This window comes from Choloepus didactylus, chromosome 6 (assembly GCF_015220235.1).
Source record: "Choloepus didactylus isolate mChoDid1 chromosome 6, mChoDid1.pri, whole genome shotgun sequence".
NCBI classification, from domain to species: Eukaryota; Metazoa; Chordata; class Mammalia; order Pilosa; family Megalonychidae; genus Choloepus; species Choloepus didactylus.
The window spans coordinates 124,779,070-124,802,956 of record NC_051312.1 but is presented as its reverse complement, the minus strand read 5'-3'; the positions used below and the strand labels follow the sequence as shown (position 1 = coordinate 124,802,956).

Here is a 23,887-nt window from a genome sequence, read left to right as displayed (position 1 = left end):
TTGCTCAGATGTGGCCCTCTCTCTCTACCTAAGCTAACTTGAAAGGTGAAATCACTGCACTCCCTACCACATGGTATCAGACACCCAGGGGAGTGAATCTCCATGGCAACGTGGAATATGATTCCTGGGGAGGAATGTAGACTAGGCATCATGGGATGGAGAACATCTTCTTGACCAAAAGAGGGAAATGAAAGGAAATGAAATAAGTTTCAGTGGCAGAGCGATTCCAAAACAAGCCGAGAGGTTACTCTGGTGGGCACTCTTACACACAATATAGACAACCCCTTTTAGGTTCTAATGAATTGGGGTAGCTGGTGGTAGATACCTGAAACTATCAAACTACAACCCAGAACCCATGAATCTTGAAGACGATTGTATAAAAATGTAGCTTATGAGGGGTGACAATGGGATTGGGAAAGCCATATGGACCACAGTCCCCTTTGTCTAGTTTATGGATGGATGAGTAGAAAAATGGGAGAAGGAAACAAACAAACAAACAGACAAAGGCACCCAGTGTTCTTTTTTACTTTAATTGCTCTTTTTCACTTTAATTATTATTCTTGTTATTTTTGTGTGTGTGGTAATGAAGGTGTCAGGGATTGATTTTGGTGATGAATGTAGAACTATGTAATGGTACTGTGAACAACTGAATGTACGATTTGTTTTGTATGACTGTGTGGTATGTGAATATATCTCAATAAAATGAATAATAAAAAAAATCCACTCATATAACAATATTTCCTTTTTTCCTTTTGGCCACCATAAAGGCAGAGACACAATTATGACTTCACTAGAGCAACTGAGACTTTATGGTCAGTCCCTGTGAGAGACAGAATGGCCCCCCAGGAATGTCCACTTGCTAATCCTTGTGTCCTGAGAATATGTGAGATTACATGGCAAAGGAGAATTAAGGTTGCAGTTGGAATTAAAGCTGCTAATCATCTAACCTTAAATATGGAGATTATCCAAGTCAAGGACACTTAAAAGTGGAAGAGGGAGGGAGAAGGGGTCAGAGTGATGCCACATGAGAACTTGACCCACTGTTGCTGGCTTTGAAGAGGGCCAGGAACCAAGGAATGCTGGCAGCCCCTAGAAGGTGGAGGAGGCAAGGGAAGGGATTCTCCCCTAGACACTCCAGAAAGAAATGCAGCCTGCTAATGCCCTGATTTTAACCCAGTGAGTCCCATTTCAGACTTCTGAACTGCAGAACTGTAAAATAACGGTTGCTTTAAGCCACTAAGTTTGTGGTAATTTCTTACAGCAGCCACAGAAAACTTATGCAATCCCTCTATTAATTCTATTTTCCCCATGCTTTATATCACCTCTCCTAATATTTTGCAAAATCTAGAAGTTTCATTTTAAAGTCTATTTTACTCTTCGATCATATGTACTTCCTGTGTGCTTCTTCAATCATATGTATTTCCTGTGCACTACTTCAGTCGTTTATAAACTGAAAGTTGATATAATTTTTTGAAATGAATGATGCAAGCACTGACAACTGCACTGGCACCAAACAGTACTACTGGAACTGCAAGAGCAAAGGTTAGCAAAAGTCCAAATAGAGAAAAGGAGTAGGAGCATTGAATCATCATACAACCCACTGTAGTATCAGCATGACAAACTAAAACACAAGTATTCATCTAGTCCATTAAATGAACCTTGTGCATTTGAAAGTTTTTTGGGTATTCAGTTTAAATATCAAAAGCATGAAACTGCACTAAATGTTAAGAATACACAAGGTATAATTCATAGATTCACTCCTTACTTATTAAATAATAAACCATGGTTTACAAAAGAGACAAGGCCCTTGTCTTCAGGGAACCTGCAGTCTTACACAGATGAAAGTAGGTTGTGTCACATTATGTTTAATAGGATAGTCTTTGCTTTGATTTGTTGTTTTATTGTTAGGGGTGGGGAGACAAGTGAGAGTTTCTGCCAGATGGTGACTCTTCTTTTTGGGGTTATCTGATGAAAATGAGCAGAGGGATACATAGGTAGGAGGCTTAAGAACAACAAAGATTACGTACTGCTACTGTGGACAAAAGGAGCAGAAACAGCTGGGCCCAGCTGAGGCTGCTGTGGCACGAGGCAGCCCTGGTACAGACATGGGGAAGCTGGACAAGGAGATTACCTCAGGGTTGAAGTTTGCTAGGCAGACAAGGTAGAAAGACAAGTGGCCAATGGTGTTAATGGTACTGACAAAAACAAAATAAAAATGAAAAAGTTTGAGGAGTGTATCACAGAGTAGATAGAAAGCAGGGAGAAAATAAAGGCAACTGAGGCTGATACATGGTAAGAAAATGAACAGACAAGAGAAACGGGAGCCAGGGAAAAGCCAGAAAACAACTGCAGGGAGAAAAATGAATTATAAAGGCTAGAGGATGAAGAAATTATGGCCACAAGGTACAACAGTTTCCAAGAGGGCAACCAATGGGTTGTACTAGAAGGAAACAGAGTAAGAGTTTGGTCAAATCGAAAAATAACAGAATCACAAGACTATCAAAAGCAGCTGGAATATATGCCTAATACTTAAGGTTGACATCAAGGAAGACAACTGTGCTATCATAAGAAACCCCTCAGGCACCATTCTTGGCCACAGCACTTGTGGCTATTTGGACCTAGGAGCTTTAATAGGTATGGAAATTTTATAATAGATAATAGAAAGATTTACATGTACACAAATCTGCTAACAAGTCCTATAAGTAGTCTTCAAAACAATAAACATATGGCTACTGGGAAATATTTTTAACTGGATAATAATATAAAAATTACAGTTAACAGGTATAGCTTATGTTGTATAGACAAGTACACAAAAGTTTGTAACCGGGTTTCTATAAATCAAATGATTTTGATATGCAATGTTGATATGCCATGCAACTCTTGGAAGGAAGAACAAACATTTCCTCTATAGAGATAGGAAAAGAGGGGGAAGATGAAGTGGAGGGGAATACAGATAAGTCGATGTTTTGCTTTGGAGAATTCTTGGTAGGCAGAGGAGAACCACAGACCACAGACACCAGAACATCATCCAGCTTCTCAAAATGGCACCTTCCTCAGCAGCCTTACTCTGTATACACTCCGGGTGGAGAATTTATTTCACTAAAGAATTCACCAGACATAGACTAAAATCAAATGTTCTAAGTTTTCTGATTTGTTTTTCAGATCTTTCTTAGATCAAGAGAGAAAAGTGATGTGTGCTGGATGCTTGAGGAGCTACAAGAAAGGTAATTCCACTTAATAAATGACTTGACAACTTACCCACCTTCAATTAAGACCAAAAGAATCTGAAATATGTACCTAAACAAATATTAACGTTAATTAAGATAACTGTGTTTTTCTCACTATAGGTCTAGCCAAAAGTCTAATGGACATCAAGAAAATACAAATAGATATTCTGAAAACAACACAAAAAATATAATCTTATTTAGTCAGGATGCACTGGAGGAGACACCCAAAAGTAGCCAATCTGAAATCCATATAAAATCAGTCACAATTCTAACCTATTTTCAGTTTTAAAAGAACCATAAAGATGTCACAGGAACAAAGATACTAGTTCAGTACTATGTAATCAAAGATCAAGTAGAGTCCACAATATCTTAAATCAACAGACAAATACAACTACACACAGCAACCTAAAAGCTAAACAGCTCAGTGATGCTGAGTAAATTGATTTGAATGAAAATATCAGGTCCATTTCAATTTATCTCTGAACTATTCAGTGGCCTTATTCTCAAGACAACTGTAAATTTAAGTTTCATTATGCTTACAATCTGATTAAAGCAGATGAAGAATGCAATTTGATCTCAATGAGTTTGACATGAAGATGCCTAAGGCCCCACAGCACTAGTGAATTCTCTTCTATTTAGGAATCATCCAGGATATCATAAGCAGTACAATGAGCAACCTCCCACTGAATTTTACTAGATCAAAGTACAAAAAACAAAAATGGATTAGCCAACAGAAATCACATTCAATATAGTTTTCTGCAAATCTACCTTCCTGTGGTTTGAACAAATATCTTTAAAGAAAACTGTAGGAGCAAGAACACAAGCAATGTAGCCAGATGCTACATTTTGAGGGACTCTTCAAGAAAATTCTGACTTGATGCATGATCTTGGAATAGTTCCTGGCCTTTCCTTTAATTCAGATTTCAAAGGAAGGGGAAAAAAAAAAAAGAAAAAGAAAACCTAAGTGGAAAAAAAAACTAATTTCTATTGAGAACTGTCATGTGGTAGATACTTAACTCATTTAATTCTCAGAACAACCCCTTAAGCTTAGTATTAAAAATAACATTTTCCAGATCAGTCAGTTTTTAAATGGCTGAGGCAAGATTTGAACCCATGAAGTTTTACTCCAGAGCCAATGTTGTTAACCACCATTCCTCTATATTATCTCATAAAAAATAAGATTCTCTATGCAAACAGCTAAAAAGCCATCTAACTGGGGAAAAAGAAAAGAACTATCTGTAAAACATCTGCAAGCCTAGCTAACTCAGGGATTGGCAAACATTTTCTATAGTGGGCCAAACAGGAAACATTTTAGGCTTTATGCATCACATAGTCTCTCTCGTAACTACTCAACTCTACTGCTGTAGCCCAAAAGCAACCAGAGACAAACGAGCACGGCTATGTTGTAATAAAACTTTATTTACAATCAGAGGCAACAGGCCAAATTTGTCTCAGTGGGCACAGTTTGTCTACCCCCGGCTAGCTCATAAGCAGAAAGAGATTTAAGTTTGAGTATACTATAAATATCATGACTCCTATATAAATTAATTTCAGAAAAATTTACATGCAAGCTACAATAAGAAACATTAAGGAACTTCCCCAGGGCAAGTGACTTTATTTGCAAAAAGCATTTTTATTTTTAATTGTATTGTTAAAATGCACTGTTTTAGTGAGGATTTAGAACAGCTTTTCTTCTTGCAGCCTCTCATGGCACCTCTAGGTTTTTCGAAAGCCCCTGGCAAGGCAGCACCTTCTGCCAATAACAGGTTTTACAAATCCACAGCAGTTTGCCCAAAGGCTGCTGCACAGCCTACATTTGTTCCTGGCCCACATTAGTCCCCATCAACAGCATCTGTTCTGTTGGAGTGGGGGCCCACAACATTCAGCAAAAAAAAATCAGATCTTCTAGAACAGTGAAGTCAGGAAGCATAAGAGAGCTCGCTTGAGTTAGCATACACAAATTAAACAGAGGTCAGGGCATCAATCTGAAAATTCAACTTTTTCTGATGCTTGGACTTAAGAGTTTTTAACTGCTATCTTCTGGGTTGCCCACTTAGCTAGCTAGGTAAAGGGATAAAACTGAACATGGTTTATCCTCTGTGCTCATAAATCTCCCAGACTAACTGAATTTATGAACAAGAAAACGGAATCCATTTTGATGCTTCTCTCTCATCTTATTAACATACATTCAACTTGTAGCTAAAATATGAAGTAAATATGCAGCATATGTTCATCTCCTTCATTTAATGCTACCACTCTAATTTTGATATTAACCATCCATTATCTATTTTGCTTCCTAATGTTTTTAATCACATACCTTTTAGTAGGAACATTTTGAATATGCACCCAAAATCTGTTTTTATTTATAGAATTTGTTTGTGTATGTGTATGTATACAAAACCAAATATAAACAGAAAAGAAAGAAGGATGAGATATTTTTAAAGTTCTAATATTTTCTTTCTGTACCCCAAAGGATCACCAAGCACATTCACTTGGGTAACTAGATTTATGGCAGGAAGTTCCAAATTTGGCACTAGCTAAATAACACTTGTAAAGTTAAGGCTATACTCAAACATATGAATGTATAACACACTATGAGAATGCCAATGCGGAAAAGATACATTCCACTTGGAGAACCCACCAAGGAAGGCACACATAAAAGATCATATTAAATCTGGGTCTTCAAAGTTCATACTATGTTCTGGCAACAGTAAATGATGAGGTGATAAGATGTATTCCAGACAAAGTAGCAGCAACAAATCCAAAGAGAAAAGAGGCCACCATGGAGAGACCGTTACTTCACTGCAACGTAAATCATCAAAACTATAACTTTGTTAAAAACAAATTCTTTAAAGAATGAGAATAATGTCAACAATTAAGCCAAAAAATATGAGGGATATTAATGTCTTGGATCAACTTGTTAAAAAGTAAAGGAAGATAGTCAATAATAAAAATGTAATATATAAATGTTAATATAAACACATATATACAGAAAATACTTTGTATTCAGCACTTTACAATTCGTAGAGCATCCCAAAAAAAGCCTAAGAATTTATTCATTAAACTCCTCAATACTGCTGTGAAGTAAGTAATATGTGGTTCAGATCAATACCAAATTAAAAATTAAAATTCACTCATTTAATAACTTAAATTTGTATAAAATTTCACTAAAATTTTCCAGATGAGTTCCAGGAAAATAGTTTTGCTTATCTGTCATTGTGTTCAAAGCCTCCAATTTTACATACTTTTCAATTCTCAAATGAGAATATACCATAGGAAATATATGTCTTATATGCTTACTCTAGCTTCCTATTTTGTTCTGAACTATTTGCAGGTATTAGTGAAGAAAGAATCTTTCCATTCATGATACATAAAAAGTGTAACCAATGGAAATATGAAAAACAAGTGGGGTATGTTTGGCCAGTGTAGTCATTTACAATTACTTTTAATAATTATTATCAAATATTTTTGCTTCATAAATCTTTGTAAGGACAATGCATAGAAGGCCATTTGCTTCCTTTGGTAAATATTTATCCAAGTTTGAGGAGATGCCTCCATTTTGTAGGTTTGTTTTTTGTTTGTTTGTGAACAACCTATATTTTAAGATGCCTCTGTTACTTATTTCAATGTAAAAATAAGCAAACACCAAACTACAAAATAATGATTCTATTTAAATAGTCTTTATCCAACCAAAGATAGGCATTTAATTAACTATGTAAGGTTTTGCATCTTATATTAAGACATAAAATTTTAATGATCACTCAAGTCTTGCTGTTATTTCATCTGTAGAAAACAATTAAGCACATTTGGTTTGAACAAATTATTATGCATTATAAAGTTCTCCCTTCTAAAGCAAAGACTGTAATAGTCATGGGTAATAGATACTAAACACATGTCTAATTTCTGATGAAGAGCTTTACATGTTTCAATATTACAGCCTGGATACCAGAATTCAATTCAGCAAATATTTATTGAGCACCTACTATGTTAAAGACCCAAAGGAAGAAAAATGGAATGCTATTGTGAAATACGCTTCTAGTAGGGTCTTAAAATCTAGTATCAAAAAGATTCCATTTAATCGCCTAAGGAATATAACAAACTAAGGTATTTCTGCTCACAAAGGCAAAGATGTTAGTCTGCTTTTAAAGTTTGGTGCAAGATTAACACTGTTTTGTCATTTTCTACCAATTATACTTTAAAAGTGTATATAATATGAATATGACAAAAACAAAATCCTTTCAAATAAATATCTTCAGTTTTCTTCATTGTGATCATTCCACAATGAATGACCACCACATGGCATGTGGTAGTCCAATCTGGCTGTTGGACCAGAACAACAGAATTGTTCTAACTGATTCATGACATTCATCAGCTATGTACTTGGGGCCTTCATAAGTATACCAAGATAGACCCATAAGAGTGATGAAAAACATGGATAACTGGTGATCACCCAAAACACTACTGGAAGTTCTTGTTGTCAGGTGGTGACAGCTGAGAATTTAAACAAGGCTCCAGATAAATTACTTGGTGAACCACCTCAACTCAATTCATCTCACAGAAGAGAAAGTAGAAATATCAGCAGACAGATGTGGCAGAAACCCAAACCACTGCCCATGCTGAATGAAGTACTACGACACCTCTATCTGTTTTCTCTATCTTGCATTAAATATGCATCCAAAGCAAGAAGTAAGAGGATCTCTAAGTAAAATTTATCTCAGATTAATCTTGAAGGCATGTATTTCTAACACCTCTGGTTAAAAAGTAGTCACTGCAGCCAAACCTTCTACCGTGATCCACTCACCCCCCTCACCAAAACATAACCTCACCATGTTGGTCCTTTGTTAGGACTGTCTGCCCCATTCTTCACGATCTGTATAATTCTATCTTTGTGAAGTCTTTCCTCTCCACCCAGCCCATGAAGAGGGAGCTTTAGAACTTGAAGCCTGTAACACTCATTGGAAACTATTATATAGTAAAGCTTCAGGCTATGATGAAAAGAACTCTATTCAACTTTGGAGTAAAATATTCCTAATTCATGACCTGGCTCTGCACTATGCACTTTCACTGGTTTCTTAACCTTAATCTCTAAACCTTGGATTACTGTTGTGGGTTTCTTCCATCTGGAAAAAGTTCCATGAAGAAAAGCCTTTTTCTTTTGTTGCTTTGTATTCCTAATATCTCTAGCATTGTGTTTTGCTCAAATTTATGCTCAGAAAAGTTTTATAAATTCATTGTCTGGTACAAATGTTTCAACATTTATATTTAGTAAATAAACTTATCAGAGGTCACGTATTTTAACATAACAGAAATTACAGGGTTTCGGAGCAGAGTAGGACATCTAGAGAAACATAATAAATTATAAAGCAAGGGATGTTCATATATTTGTTAAGATATTTCATCATAATCAATGGCGACTCTTCAGAGATTTAGAATCAAAGACATTAAGAAGTGAAAGAGTCTATCTAACTCAAGTCCTTCTATAACAAAAATACTTAATCTGGAGTTGATAGATGATCAAAATCAGGAGGCCCATGATCTTGATACCAAGTGTTCTGGTTTGCTAAGGCTGCCAGAATGCAAAACACCAGAAATGGATCAGCTTCTTATACAGGGGGTTTATTTGGTTACAAAGTTACAGTCTTAAGGCCATAAAGTGTCCAAGGTAACACATCAACAATCGGGTACCTTCACTGGAGAACGGCTGATGGTGTTCGGTAAACCTCTGTTAGCTGGGAAGGCACGTGGCTTGTGTCTGCTCCAAATTTCTGGTTTCAAAATGGCTTTCTCCCAGGACACTCCTCTCTAGGCTGCAGTTTCTCAAAAATGTCACTCTTAATGGCTCTTGGGGTGTTTGTCCTCCTCTCTTAGCTTCTCCGGAGCAAGTCTGCTTTCAACAGCCATCTTCAAACTGTCTCTCATCTGCAGCTATTCTCTCAGCTTCTGTGCATTCTTCAAAGTGTCCCTCTTGGCTATAGCTCCTCTTCAAAATGTCACTTGCAGCTGCACTGAGTTCCTTCTGTTTGTCAGCTCATCTATATGGCTCCAGTGATTTAATTTAAACCCACCCTGAATGGGTGGGGTAACACCTCCATGGAAATTATCCAATCAGAGTCATCACCCACAGTTGGGTGGGGTGCCTTTCCATGCAAACAACCTAACCTAAACATTCCAACTTAATCCCCACTAATACATCTGCCCCACAAGATTGCATCAAAGAATATGGCTTTTTCTGGGGGATATAATACATTCAAACCAGTACACCGAGTAATCCTATGTATTTTATTTTATACATTTGAAATACTATTCTTAGAAGGGGGCCATATCAGATAGCCAAAAGAGTCCATGGCAAAAAAAAAAAAAAAAAAAAAAAAAAAAGGGGAGAGGAGTCAAGGGAAGAAGGATAGCAAACACTGTACAATAGGGAAAATGGTTTACAGCACAGTTTTGTGACTAGTTCGATATCCTATAATCAGTTAATAGAAAATTTAAGATTCGGGTATCCAGTTATCTATTACCATTTTTGGTGAGTGAATCATAAGAAAATTTCAACTATGTAACTGATGTTCAGTCTGAGCCACACCTGCTTAATTTAGTACTAACTGAAGGGCAAACCAAGCTGTTAGTGGGTGCTATAAAATCATTCACTGCTAAATATACTAAAACAAAAGATTTCTTTGAGGTTAGCTTTTCTGTTTCCCAAAGAAGAATAGCAATGACACTCTCCAACAGCCAATTTCTCAAGTGCAATCTTAAATAACAGAATCTTAATATGGCTTCTCATTTCCATCAACTACAATATTCAAAGCAACAGCTGTACTTTATACAGATTTTGCAATTTTATTTTAGTTTTGATCATACTGAACTCTAATTAGTCTTTTTTCTTTCTCTTTAAAAAAAGGAAATTACAAGTTCAGGACAAAAATAATTTTACAGCATGTTTATAGCACTGCCCATCATACTACACAAAGAACTGAAAAATTCTATATCAAATGTCTTTAAAATACAGTTCTTTAACACTTGTTTTACTTAGTTTCCTTACCAACTGATGTAAAACCAAAATTCTTTCAACAATAATGTATAAATGATCATTTTTATAATCTGTTTGCACATAAGGGTAATTCTATTTAAATCAACAAAATAAAAACACCTGAAATTGTATATTCTTAAAATGGTTGTTAAACACTTTTAGTTTCGCTTCTTTTATGATGACTCAACCAAAATTCTATGCATTAAATATGATTTATCCACAGTTTACATCTTATACATGCTATAAGTATTGACATTTACATAAAAAAATTACAGCAGTGACACCACAAAGAAGCATGAGCAGAGAAAGCCAAGTATTAAAGGAAGCTTTCGATGGGAAAGTCACGCTGTTTCTTTTTCAAGCGTAACAAAAAGATAGGTTCCTTGACCTTTAAGTGTCAAGAGAACTTTTAATTTTGACCTGATAAAACATGCAACCTTGCGTAAGCTAACAACTTCAATAGTGAAATAAATATGGCAGTAATGCCCCATTCTCTTAGACACACTGATCAATAACAGTGTAAACACCAATTTGGGGGGAATTACAGTACCCTGTAATAAATCATTATTTCACAAATTATGTATAATGATAGAGTTCTATTTCTATCACCACACTGACCTTCAAAAACATGTAAGCATGGCTTTCATATGCAATCCATTCTGTGTTCCTCCGTAGTTCTACCCCAGTATTAAAATTGAATATCCATGTTAACACAGAACTGTGAAGCCAAAAACAGCTAATTAGCAAACACAATCTTCAGACCCTTAAGACTTAATGTTCTCATATTTAGAGTTTTCCTAGATGTCTTGATTTCTACTTTAATTCTGTTGTAATCAGAGTGTATACTCTGTATGAATTCAACCCTATCAAATATGTACTGAAACTTATCTTATAACCCAATATATGGTATATTAAGGGGAATGCACCACATGAACTAGTTGTTGGATGCAGTATTCCAAAATATCAACTAGATCAAGGTGGTTGATAGTCCAGATTCTCTATGTCTTTATATGCCTTTAATGATTTTCTTTATCTAGTTGCTCTATCAATTCCTGACATTTGGGTGTTAATCTCCTGTAATGAATCTCTCTTTAATTCTCTCTTTAATTCTGTCAATTTTTGTCTCATGTTATTAGGCACATACATATTTGTGATTATATGGCTTCTTGATGAATTGGCTATTTTATCATTATAAAATCTCTCTTGTATCTCTAGTTAATATTCTTTGCCTTGTCTATTTTATCTAATATTAATATAGTCACTTATGCCGTATACCTTAACTGTTCTTTAACAAATGCTAACTCAGTTCTTCAGACTGAAGGGAAATAATACCAGAAGGAAACCTAGACTATCCAGGAGGGGATGGAGGTCATAAGAAACATCAATAATTATATTAAATATTAACATATACCATACTGTTTGTGTGGTGCATCTTCCCATCTACCTTCAACCTTTAGGTATCTTTATATATAAAGTGTATCTCTTGTAGACAGCATAGAATTGGGTCTTGGATTTTTTTTCAATTCTAATAAATCTCTGCCTTTTAATTGGATTGTCTAGTCCTTTAATATTTAATGTAATTACTGATATTTCCTATGATCTCCATGCCCTCTTAGATAATCTAGGTTTCCTTCTGGTATTATTTCCCTTCAGGCTGAAGAACTGAGTTAGCATTTATTAGAATACAGACGAGCTGATGACAAATTCTCTTGGTTTTCCTTTTATCTGGAAATGTCAATTTCACCTTAAATCTTGAATGATATTTTTGCTGGACACAGAATTCTGGTTTCATTTTTCTCTTGTTCTTTCAGTACTTCAAAGATGTTCCACTGTCTTCTTGCTTCCATGGTTTCTGGTAAGTTCACAGCCATCCAAATAATTACGAAATAAGTTGTTTTTCTCTGGATTCTTTCAAGATTTTTCTCTCTCTCTTTGGTTTTCTGCAGTTTAAGTATGATATGCTTCAGCACAGTTTTTTAAAAATTTATCTGTTAGGATTCACTAAGCATCTTGAATCTATAAACTTATGTCTTTCAGCAAATGAGAGTATTTTTTTAGCCATTATTTCTTCAAAAATTTTGCTGCACCATTCTTCCTCTCCTCTCTTCCTCATACTGCAATCACACACACATTAGACATTTTAATGTTGTCCCACAAATCCTCTAGACTCTTTTTTCACCCTCTCTTCTTCAAACTAGATAATTTCCACTGAACTTCAAGTTCAATGACTCTTCCCTTTGTCATCTTCATTCTGCTATTAAGTCTATCCAGTGAATTGTACCAGACACTGTATTTTTCAGTTCTAAGAACTCCATTTGCTTTTTTTCTTTTTTTAATTTCTTCTTTCTCTGCTGAGGTTTCTTTTCTTTTAATCCGATATGAACATATTGTCTTTTACCTCACTGAGTATATTTATAATAGCTCGTTTCACATCCTTATTTGATAATTCTTATATCCAAGTCACCTTGGAGTTGACCTCTATTTCTAGTGTTTTCCCTTGCAAATGGGTCACATTTTCTTGTTTCTTCATGTATTGAGAAATGGAAGATTATATCCTGTTCACTATGAAGGTTATGTTGTACATACTCAAGATTCTGTTATAATCCTCTGAAGAGTACTGATGTTTTTGTATTAGTAGGCAATTAATTTGGTGAGAATCAGACTGCAAACTCTGTCTAACCTGCAGTGGTGGCAGCTGAAATCTCAGTTCAGTTTGTTTAGCTATGGCACAAGCTCTTTTAAATATGCCCCATTCTTGCATCATTTAGGAATCAGTCAGAGACTTAGGCAGAGTTTGTACACAGAGCATAGAACTCTCCTTCTCTAGTTCTCTCTCTTCCAGAAGCCTGCCCCTTACTCTTTGGCAGCAGTGACTGCCCCAGCTCTATACCATTCCTCAGACTGTGTGCTTCCTATGGTAGTTTTATCCACCCTATGACTGTGGCCCATCTTTAGAGCAAAGCTGTAAAGAATACCCACCCCATGACAGACCTTTCTTCCAAGTTTCAACTCCATTCTAAAATCTGCTTGCTTTTGCTCACTCTCAACCCTTAAGTAGTTGTTTTAATGTTTAACTAAATTTTTAATGTCCAAAATGTATAGCTCTTATTTGCAGGAAAGTGGGTCTGTCAGGAATTTACACTACCATTAGAGGCCCTTACACAAATGTTTTTTCATCAAACTTGCTTTATGTGAATGTGAATGTGTATTGTATATGTGTGTGTTTTCTATCTGAAGCATAATACTAATCTTGATATACCCAAAGAACTTGAAAGAACAGGGTCCTTAAGCAGTCTGATAAACATCATACTAACTAGAACAAATTCCAAGAAATAACTTTGGAATCATACAATTCTGCAAGGCTAACATTAATACATTAATTAATAGTAGTAATTAAATTAGCATTAAATTAATTTTCTGATGATTATGATGGAGAATAGATTTCATAAATGATATCAGATAGGGAGGTTGTTAATAATTCAAAGGAAAGACGAGGAAGAGGGTGAGAGTAGGCACAAAAAGAATGTGGATTGGGGCCAGGAAGATTAGAAGCCTACAGATAAGTAAATATGTCCCACAAAAATCAAAAGGAATGTGGAGAGGAAGCCACAAACATTTTGCCCCCCACAATCTGCAGTCTAAGTGCTCCTTTCACTTGAACACTTAGAAGCCATTGAGGGATTAGTAATTGCCCTAATTTCAATATTATTGTGTCTCAAGGAATAGGGAGGCCTGAGGAAAGGGAGAGAAATGGGGGAACAGCCTGAGCAGTCCGACTGCACACAACATTTATCGATTAAGTTTGCTGTCTTATATGGGCACAGTTCATGGTGCCCCTGCAAAATTACAACAGTAACATCAAAGATCACAGACCACCATAACAGATAATGAAGAAGAAGTTTGAAATATTGCAAGAATTACCAAAATGTGACTCAAAGACACAAAGTGAACACGTGCTGTTGGAAAATGGCACCAAGAGACTTGCTCAACAAACCTTGAATTTATAAAAAAAAAAAAAAAATAGTGTCTGTGAAGCCCAATAAAGCAGAGCACAATAAAATGAGGTATGCCAGTAACATGATGCACTAATTTTCAACATATCTAAACCCAAATTAGGTCAGGATCTAGAAGAGTTCAAGATCTATGAATAATTTAAGTTCTTCTTGCCAATAAATCAACTATTAATGCTCATTAAAACTTTTCATCATTAAGACTACACAGAGAATTGTAAAAAAAGACACTTTATTTTAGAAGTCATGTTTTATGATAAATCCACATCAACTTTCATTTTACTTGATGCTATGACTAGATTTATATCTAAACAGCAATTAATGGTCACAGTAGAAAAGATGGATAATACAAAAAAGTATAAATAAAATGGAAAATATCCTTCACTTGCTCCCATACCCATCATTTCCTAGAGAGATTTTCTACTCTTCCATAACTGATTGGCTCAAACTCATTTTGTACTGTCCCCACCTCTGCTAATGGTAAATATTATACATGGAATTTTTTTTTTTTACTTTAAAGTTTTTATTATTTGCATTATACCATGTCTTGCACAGAATGATCACAATGCAACATGCCTTCCTGGCCACATAACTTTCTAAAAAGGCATGGCTGGGAAAACTAGAATTCACAGATGCCCTGTTTAGTCCATTTGAAGGAAGGAAAGGAGGGAGGGAAGGAAGGAGAAATAGGGAAGAAGGAGCAATGATAAATATTTATCTGTCTCTTCTCTCAAAGGTGTTTGTTCATTCTAAGAATGATGATAATAGTGATTTAATATAGTATCTGATTCATAGTGGAGGCCTTTGTAATAAAGAAAAGGGGCTTTCTTCGAAGTGCTTGGAGTTAATCAATATTTGATTGACTTTCAAACAAGTTTTTTCATGACTAAAAAGAAAATGAAAGAAAAGATATGGACAAGCTCTATCTCTCACGCCCTTGTCTGAAAGTACCCACAGAAAGAAAAAGTACAAATGAAACAATGGACCACCCCTCCGCCCAAGAAAGGTATCAAGTTTAGAGTCCCACAGGATGTTGCCAGTCGAGGGATGCATACCAGGTGACAAGCCTCAGCTACCTCAGGTCTGTGGCATCACCTAAGTCTGAAGCCCTGTCTTGCTGTTCCTGGGAAGGCCTCTGCTTTCTCACTTTCTAGTCTGTGTCTGGAATGAATAGACCATGCAGATTCAGGTGCATTTCCATATCGACGGCTATGTGAGCCAATTCTGTGAAACTTCTGGCATCTAGGATAAGCAGAAAATGTGGTTTTGGGGAATCAGTAGACAATGGCTGATAAGGTAATTCCGTCATCTCCTCCCGGGTGCCTGGTGTGGGCATGAACAGGGCTCTGCCGGCCAGCAGTGCTCCTCTCCCCATTTTAAGGACGACTTGGTGAGGTCATACTTTAGTATCTTGGTCGGGATTGGACTCCACTGAACTTCCACAGCAAAGATGTATCGGTATGGCTTCCCATTGTGAGCATAATTAATCCGAGGTAATTCCAAGCCTTCATAAAGCAATTCCAGGTGGCAGTAGACTTGGTCATCCTTTTCCTTCGGGGCTGTTGCTGTTGTAGAGTCCAGCTTGATTAAATCTGTGCTGATTTCTGCATTCTTGTCCACATGGAAGGGCACGGTGAACCTCCTGACCGTGGGGGTGGAGGTGAGCCTAGAGTTCTTCTCAAAGTCCTGGTTCAGGTTCACCAAGTAGAAGAGTTGGTAGGGGCTGTTGTCTTCATAGGCTATGATGTCAAACAGAATGCAGCCATCCTCTTCATAGGTGTTGACGTGGTGAAAGACAACCATGGTGTCAGTGTAAAACCTGGTCAGAACAGGCTTTCTGGTCCTCTGGTCCACAATATGGATGTACGTCTTATCTTCCCTGTGGAAAGCCAGGCAGGAAGCCAGCTGGCTCCCTGCATGTACACAGCTGTCATCTTGAGGATATCCAACTTGAACAGCTGCTCAAGGAAAATGATGTAGTTCACGGTTACTCCAAAGCTGTGGAGGTAGCTCAGTGAGAGGAGGAAGTGGGAGAGGATGGAGCAGAAAACTTCTGTGTGCTTCAGGGGGTTCTTCCCCACCTTCTTGTCCCCTGGTACTGTAGCAGGGATCTTAAATGCCACAGATTTTTGTCTTCCCCTTGTCCATAATGGACGTGCCCATGTTGAAAAGGTTTCTGGTCTCATCATAATGAGGATGTGATGTTGCCAGATTCACGGCCATGTATTTATGATAATCCACCTTCTCCAGGGTTCCCAGAGTCTGTGGGTTGATTTTCCTGATGTAATTGGTCTCTGTGGTCGCACAGAAGTCTTCTACACACTTCATGATGTTAATCAGGCGGTTATCTGTGAAGTCTGGGATGGCATGAGACAAGTAGAAGAAAGCTTTAGAACATATGTTTTTGCAGAGGTCCAGATAGGCCATTGTTCCAAACTCCAGCATCATGATCCTGTTCGCCCCAGTGCTGACATTATAGGTGTCACTTCTCATGTACTTGCTTTGGTAATAGACTTCACCATCTCCAATCATGAAGCTGTGGAGCAAGGCCAGGCCATCAAACCAATGGTTGTATCCGGTCTTCCCCACTGTGTGCATCCCAGGCCCGACGCGAAGCAGGGTTCCCTGCAGCCATGCTGGAATCTTGCATGTGACTTTGGCCCTCACGGGTTCCAGTTGTTCCTTCCTATTTCTGCAAAATATTATATCCATCACAGGGGGTGACAGTCTCAGCAAACAGCCACACTTCCACATTTGAAAGGAGTATGGCTCCCTCCTCCTTCCTCTTCCTTTCTGCTGGCCTGCCTCTGCCTTTATGCCTCCTTCCTTCCTGTGGCCATTATTTTCTTCCCTCTTTTGCTCTTGGCTGATTTTCCCTCACCTGAGGCTCAGAATCTCTTTTTACATGGACTTCCTTGCACTGAGATCTTATATTATTTCACTTAAAATTTCCATATGAGTGTCCTGTCTCTTTGACTATGTAAGGTTACTGAAGGCTGGCAACAAGTCTAATTTTTTTCATATTTTACATTTCAGCAATAAATGATTAAAATACTTGATTAAAAAAAACACTTGATTAACTACAGGGAGGAAAATGTTGCCGAGTGTATTTAAGGTCAACCAATACAATCCCAAATGCTCAAGCTAACCCACTGTACCCTAAAGGCTTAGTATTTTTATTCGTCCTCAATGAACTTTTTAGTCTGGGCACTATGAATTATTTCACTGTAAACAAGAATGAGTCCCTGAATTAGTTGTGGGTGTTTTTACCTCCACCTACAGGGATCTCAACAGAATAAGAAAGAAGTTTTTATCCTAAAGTAGTCCAGGAGAGTCTTTCAACCTAAGAAAACCATAGACATAAATAGTCTCATTAAATAATCATTCCTTGGCATCTGCTAAGGCTTTACATCTCACATGATGTGTGAGATTCAATAAAACTGCTTTCCAACTGTGACAAAACTATTCTTTCCCTCAATTCCCAATCTGAGGAATTCCTAGAAAACCACATAAAGTCATTGATATTAAGGATATTAATAGGAATACATAATTAAGTATAAATGAGTTGTAAGTGAATTTGCAAAAACTTGAGTCATCTTTCTCCTTTATACTACTAAATGCACTTTTACCAAGAACATATAAACCTAAATCAGAAGTGAACAAATATATCTAGAGAATTTTTATTATCGTGCCTGCTCAAATGTTTCTAAAAGAATGGCAAAAATATTACCTAGCAGTTTTTAGATTGATTCTCCAAGCTTCTTAAATGTGGGGAGAATGGGACTTAACTGGAACTAAGTGTGTGAAGGAGCATTTATGATCGCACTGAGAAATGGGAAGCCTGCTGCCATTTACCTCTGCCTCTGCAAAGGTTAAATCTTCAGCTAAAGAAATACATAACTGTAGGAAAGAACCTTGCAGAGTCTTTTTAGCAACAATAATTTATACACTCACCCTTTGTCCTAACCTTATTCCCTGTCCAAAGCCACATACAAATTCAAGCTCAAAAGATGCCATTCACGGGATGAGTCCAAACAAAATATCCACTTGTATCTGACTCATCTTTTCAAAACCAACGTAGGGTCCTATTTAAGGTTAACCCATTCAGTCAACAATTTTTTGCTGACCCCTTATTATGCTCCAGGGATAGTTTTCTATGAAATGGTATAGTCTCAAACTGGGATAAGGAATCTAAACAAACATACACAAGAGATCAACCAAATATGAATTCGAGGTTCTGCTCATATATTTATCCATTCACTCATTTCATTCAACAAGCAACTACTATAATGATGGGCAACCCTGATAGATATGATATAAAAACACAAAAGTGAATCATATGCATTCCCTGCCTTCAAAAGTATATGGTATAGTGTAATGAAATGAACAAAATATGATTGTGCAGGCTGAGTGCTAGGACAGGAGTAAGCACAGGGAGCTTGAGAAGCACATTTTGGAGAACCTGACTTAGTCCCAGAAAAGGTAAACTACCCCCAAAACAGACACCATAAACTAGTTTATATCCCATAAAAGATTGGGAGAATTAAATATTACAATGGCTTTTAAATTAAGAGGGGAAAGAATAATCCATACTAAGAAAAATACAGGGTTTTCTTACTAGGGCCTAGGCATTCCAAATTCTTCCCGAATGAAAAGAAAAAGTTGAACCCCTTCACACGCAAGTCTAATCTACTAACAGTAAATAAAGCAACCAATGCATATCATATACTAGTATCTAATTTATTTTGCTTGTCTTACCAAAGAACATTGCACACATGAATAGAAAAAATTGAAGAAGCCTCATTCCCAAAAGGTACTATTTTAATTGCAGAATTTGGTGAAGTTTTGTTCCTAAACAAGGTTTTTAAATCATATAGAGATGCATACCAATGTACATTTAAATAATGAGAAGCTTCAACCTCTGCTACAACCTACTGTAGAAAACTTTTTTCAAGAAGTAACGGAGCTCCAAGATCTACTTTATACACCTTCATCATAGTAATCTATAAACTTTTAAAAAAAGCATTCTTCCTAATAACAAATAATATTATTCTTTTAAATACAGTACGTTTAGATATATGATGAAGGAAGAGACAACAAAAGGCTAAATCATTAGTAACTATTTATGGTTTCACAACCATGATCACATTTTCAGCTTTGGAATGGCTATTTTTTATTGGGTACCCATATCTCTATAACCACTGTATTTCTTTAAGAATTTCCCTTCCTAGATCCAAATTCTTGATGAAGGGGAAAGAAGAATTTCAGGGTGAAAAAGAAACAGAATTATTTTTCTCTGAAATAACTCTGCCAACTACCTGACTCTACAAGAATCCTGAAACTCTGATGTAATGTTTAAGCAACAAAGGTGAGAATGAGGAAATTCCTTCATTCATTCATTATTAAAGTTTGTATTAAGCACCTACTATTGTTCTAAGCACAGTTCTAAACACTGAAGATACTGCATAAACAAGATAGAAAAAAGGTCCCTAATGCTCAGAGCTTATCTGTTAGTGGGGATAGACAGACCATAAATAAATAACAAATGAAAGTACCATGAGTGTTAACAAGATAATATGAGAGCAAATAGACAAATGGCTACTTTCAATCAGGTGTTCATGGAAGGGAATCTCTGGAGGAGGAGACAATCAGCTGATTTCTAAACAGTAAGACATTGAGCCATGTGAAGATTTGGATAGAAAGGCCTTGAGGTAAGAAGCCAGGGTGGCTAGAAAACAGTGAAGTGGCACAGTGGTATACGATGAGGTTAAAGTCAGTAAGGACCAGATAAGTAAGGCTTTATGAACAAGAGTAAGGGAAAGTTTAGCTTTTATTCTAAATGTGGTACAAAACCATTGGAAGGTTTTTAAGCAGAGGACCTTAGTCCAAGCTGGCATCCGATTTCTTTTGTGCGTGTGTGCATGCATGCGTGTGTGTTGTGTGTATGTGTGTGTGTTGCTGTGAGACACTTAGGAGGCTACTGCAGTAATCCATGTGAGAGAAGGCAGGACCTTGGATTAAGGTAACAGCTGTGTAGATGGAGGGAAATAGAATGATTCAGGATCTGTTTTCAAGGTAGAGTTGATAGGACTTGCGGGAGGTGGGCAGATAAGAGAAACTGTAGAACCTAGATATGTAGAACCAGTTTCCCTTGAGAACTGGATAGATGATACTGCCATTCACATAGAGGAGCAAGTTAGAAGGGTGGTGGGGAGGGTGTGTGGAGAAAATGGAGATGAAGACTCCAAATGTTCTGTTCTGTCCACCCTAAGTCAGAAGTGCCTTTTAGATATAAAAGTTGAAATAACAAGTAGCCAGTTAAATACAGGATAAAGTAAAAACCTTCACTTTTCACTCTACACAATTTTGCATTATTTGAATGTGCATGTATATTCATGCAATACATATGTAATTCTTAAATGTTTCCATTAAAATGAGTATTGGGAGAACTTCACACTCTTAGACGGATTCATTCAATAACTTAATACACATCTCTGTGCTAAGCACTCTGTCATCTGATTGAATCTCTGTAACAACCATAAATTACAAATGAGAAAACTGAAGCTAAGAAAGGTGGACATGCACAGTTTTAGTTCTAAATGGTAGGGTCTAGATTTACATTCAAGTATTCCAACTCAAGAGGTCATATTCTTTCCATTAGCCCATGCTACTTTTGATTTATCAATTATCATAACAAACATATAGTTAATTGTTAGGTTAGGGGCTATTTGTAGCTAGCAAAAGCAAAAGTTAGGGTATTTTTTCTTAGAGAATTGGTTCCCAAACTTTGCTGCATTATCTTAAAAAAGAAAAAAAGTCCTGACTTCCACACCCAGACAGGTCGATTTAATTGGTAGGGAGCATACTCTACTCACAGGGATTTTTAAAAGCTTCTCAAATAATTCTAATGAGAAACAATGTTTGGGGCCTTAGCAAACAAAAGCAATGGTTTTCACAGGGAGAAATCTGTGCCTCTCTGGAATTCACAACGATCATTTAAACTAAAGTAATTTTTCTATTTCCTGATTTGGGAGAAGCAAGATAAAAACAAAGATACATGGAAATATTCTCTGACATTTTGCTGCCACCTAGCACTGGGAGACAATCCTCCACAGGTCTCTGTGTTTCATTTTTTAATCAGCTTCTCTTCCAGACTACCTTTTCAAGGATCTGTGTATAGCATACAATCTTGGAAGATAGAGACCATGTCTCCCTGCATAGCAAAAGGCAGATTTTGTATCCTGACCTGAATAAGAAAGAGAATATCTCCCTCAGAAGCCAAGGCTGGACAAGTTTGCTAGCAGCTGCCTTAATTGATTGGGGGTTTCCTAAGCTTAGGGTTTCTCAGCTGAAATACAAACCCACTCTATGGACAGCAACCACCTGAGCCCACCTCTGCATCACTGCCATGGAACTTGAAAATAGGGGGAACACATATAAGCAAGAAGCTCAGACTGTCTGCTGCTCAATGAGTGCAGCAAGTGATAAGAGATCACTGCTAGAAACATAAAATTATGGCAGGTTACTGTTAACTTACAAGTAGGGTAACATCAAATTATTTTAGTTTTTTCTCTTCTGTAAATGAATAAGAAAAGCCAAACAAATCTGTAATTGCTGCTGCAAAACTGGGCTAATTAGTAGGGGAGAGGAATAACCCAGAACACTGTACCTAATTCCATCATTTAAATTATAAACCCATTATAAATTTGATTAGCTAAACTGGGGCTGGTAGTCACATTTGAAACTAGGTAGGTAGGCTCAAGGACACTGGGGGACAATAAAATACCTTCTCTGTTCTTTTGGTAGAAAAAGGAGTTAGATATAGGAGAGTATTTCTTATTTCCAGAAATATCCATTAAAAAAATTTTTTTATAGCAGCATTATTCACAATTGCCAAAAGATGGAAACAACCCAAGTCCATTAACCTATTTTTGGATAAACAAAATGTGGTAAATATGCACAATGGAATATTATTCAGCCTTAGAAAGGAATGACATTCTGATACATGTGACAACATGAATGAACCTCAAAGACATCACGTTGAGTGAAATAAACCAGACTTGCCATGAAGTGGCACCAGTGGTCAGCCCTGAAAAGCTATAAGCTGACTTAATGGCAGCCCACGTGACCCTGCCCACCATCTACCTGCCATCCAGCCTGAACAGGTCCTTGCACCCAGGAGCCACCCAGGCCTGGTCAGACCTCAGGCCTGTGCAGCCAAGCCCCTCTTCCTCTGGGACAAGAGGGAAGGGGACGGGGACAGGAGACCTGGCTGTAGCTTCAGCCCCCCATTATGGGAATAAATTAAGTTTCTCAAAAAAGTATATATACAGTTATGATCTCACTATATGAAATAATTAGAATAAGCAAACTCCTTGGGTCAGAATCTAGAATATAGATTACCAGGGGAGAGGGTGGGGATAGGGAATAGGGAGTTAATGCTTAAAATGTACAACATTCCAATGTGGGACAATAGAAAAGCCTTGGTAATGAATGGTGGTGATGGTAGCACAACATTGTGAATGTAATTAACAGGACTAAATTATATATTTGAACGTGGTTAAAAGGTGAAATTTTATGTTGTATATAAATATTATTAGAATAAAAATTAAAAAAAAAAAAAAAAAGAAAATCCATGGGACTGTACAACATAGTGAACCCTAAGTTAACCCATGGACTATGGTTAATACTACGATTATAAAAATGTACTTTCATCAATTGTAACAAATGTACCAAACCAATGAAAGATGTTAATAATAGGGTGGTATATGGGAAACCTGTATTTTATGCATGATCATTTTATAAACCCACAACTTCTCTAATAAAAAAAAATCCCATAAATGAAAAAAATACTTTTTTCAAATTATTAAATAAAATAGCCTCATAACTGTTAAAAGGCATTACTAAGTATGCCAGAAATTGAGTCAACCTAAACAACCTTAGTAGAAAATAGTAGAGAGAATAAGATTAACTAAGTCAGCATTTTACTACAAAATCTTCAAAAAAACAAACAACAATAACAAAAAGATTTAGTCACAAAAGATTTGGTGGGGGAATAGAGATAGCCTAATACAAATTTACCTGCCCTGTGATTAGTCAAGTTCTACTTTACGGAAATATTAGCAGGTAGGAACACAGTCCAGATAGATCAAAACATGCAAAGGAAACAAAATAATGCTGAACCAAACCACAGGAGAATATCATTTAACAAATTCTTGCTAAGTGTTTTGGAATATGCAGCCATTTCCTACATCACACATTTTGAAATTAGTGTACCTTCCAAAATTAGAGATCACAGCAAGGGGGAAAGCATTCCTCTGCTCTGATGCTTCCCTTAACAAAAAACCAGTTAAGGCAGCAGCTATGAAAATGCATGAAGGTGGAAGAATTACTCTAATCATGATCAAGCAAAAGCTACAATAAGAAATATGCGATTTTAATTTAAAAAACAAACTTGAAGGTAAGAATAGAATTCGGAGGCAGGCTTTAGTGAGTGCCACTGAAAAATTAATTGATTCACTGATTCCACTAATGTGAGAGATGGGGAGGGAATAAACCAACAGGAAGGAAAATTGCACTGAGACGGATTATCCTGAAAGTAAGAGCTTCACCCTTCATTTTAA

General features: G+C 36.7%; 2 protein-coding genes across 2 annotated transcripts in view; both read right to left on the bottom strand.

Annotated features, from left to right (window-relative positions):
• DDX10 (DEAD-box helicase 10) overlaps positions 1-23,887 on the bottom strand; it is a 350,279-nt gene that overhangs the window by 217,449 nt on the left and 108,943 nt on the right.
• LOC119538421 (beta,beta-carotene 15,15'-dioxygenase-like) lies at positions 14,723-17,022 on the bottom strand. The gene is given in 4 exon segments (XM_037841352.1): positions 14,723-15,605; positions 15,608-16,165; positions 16,168-16,387; positions 16,389-17,022. Coding segments are annotated over 4 exon segments (1,599 nt in total). The 5' UTR covers positions 17,019-17,022; the 3' UTR covers positions 14,723-15,414.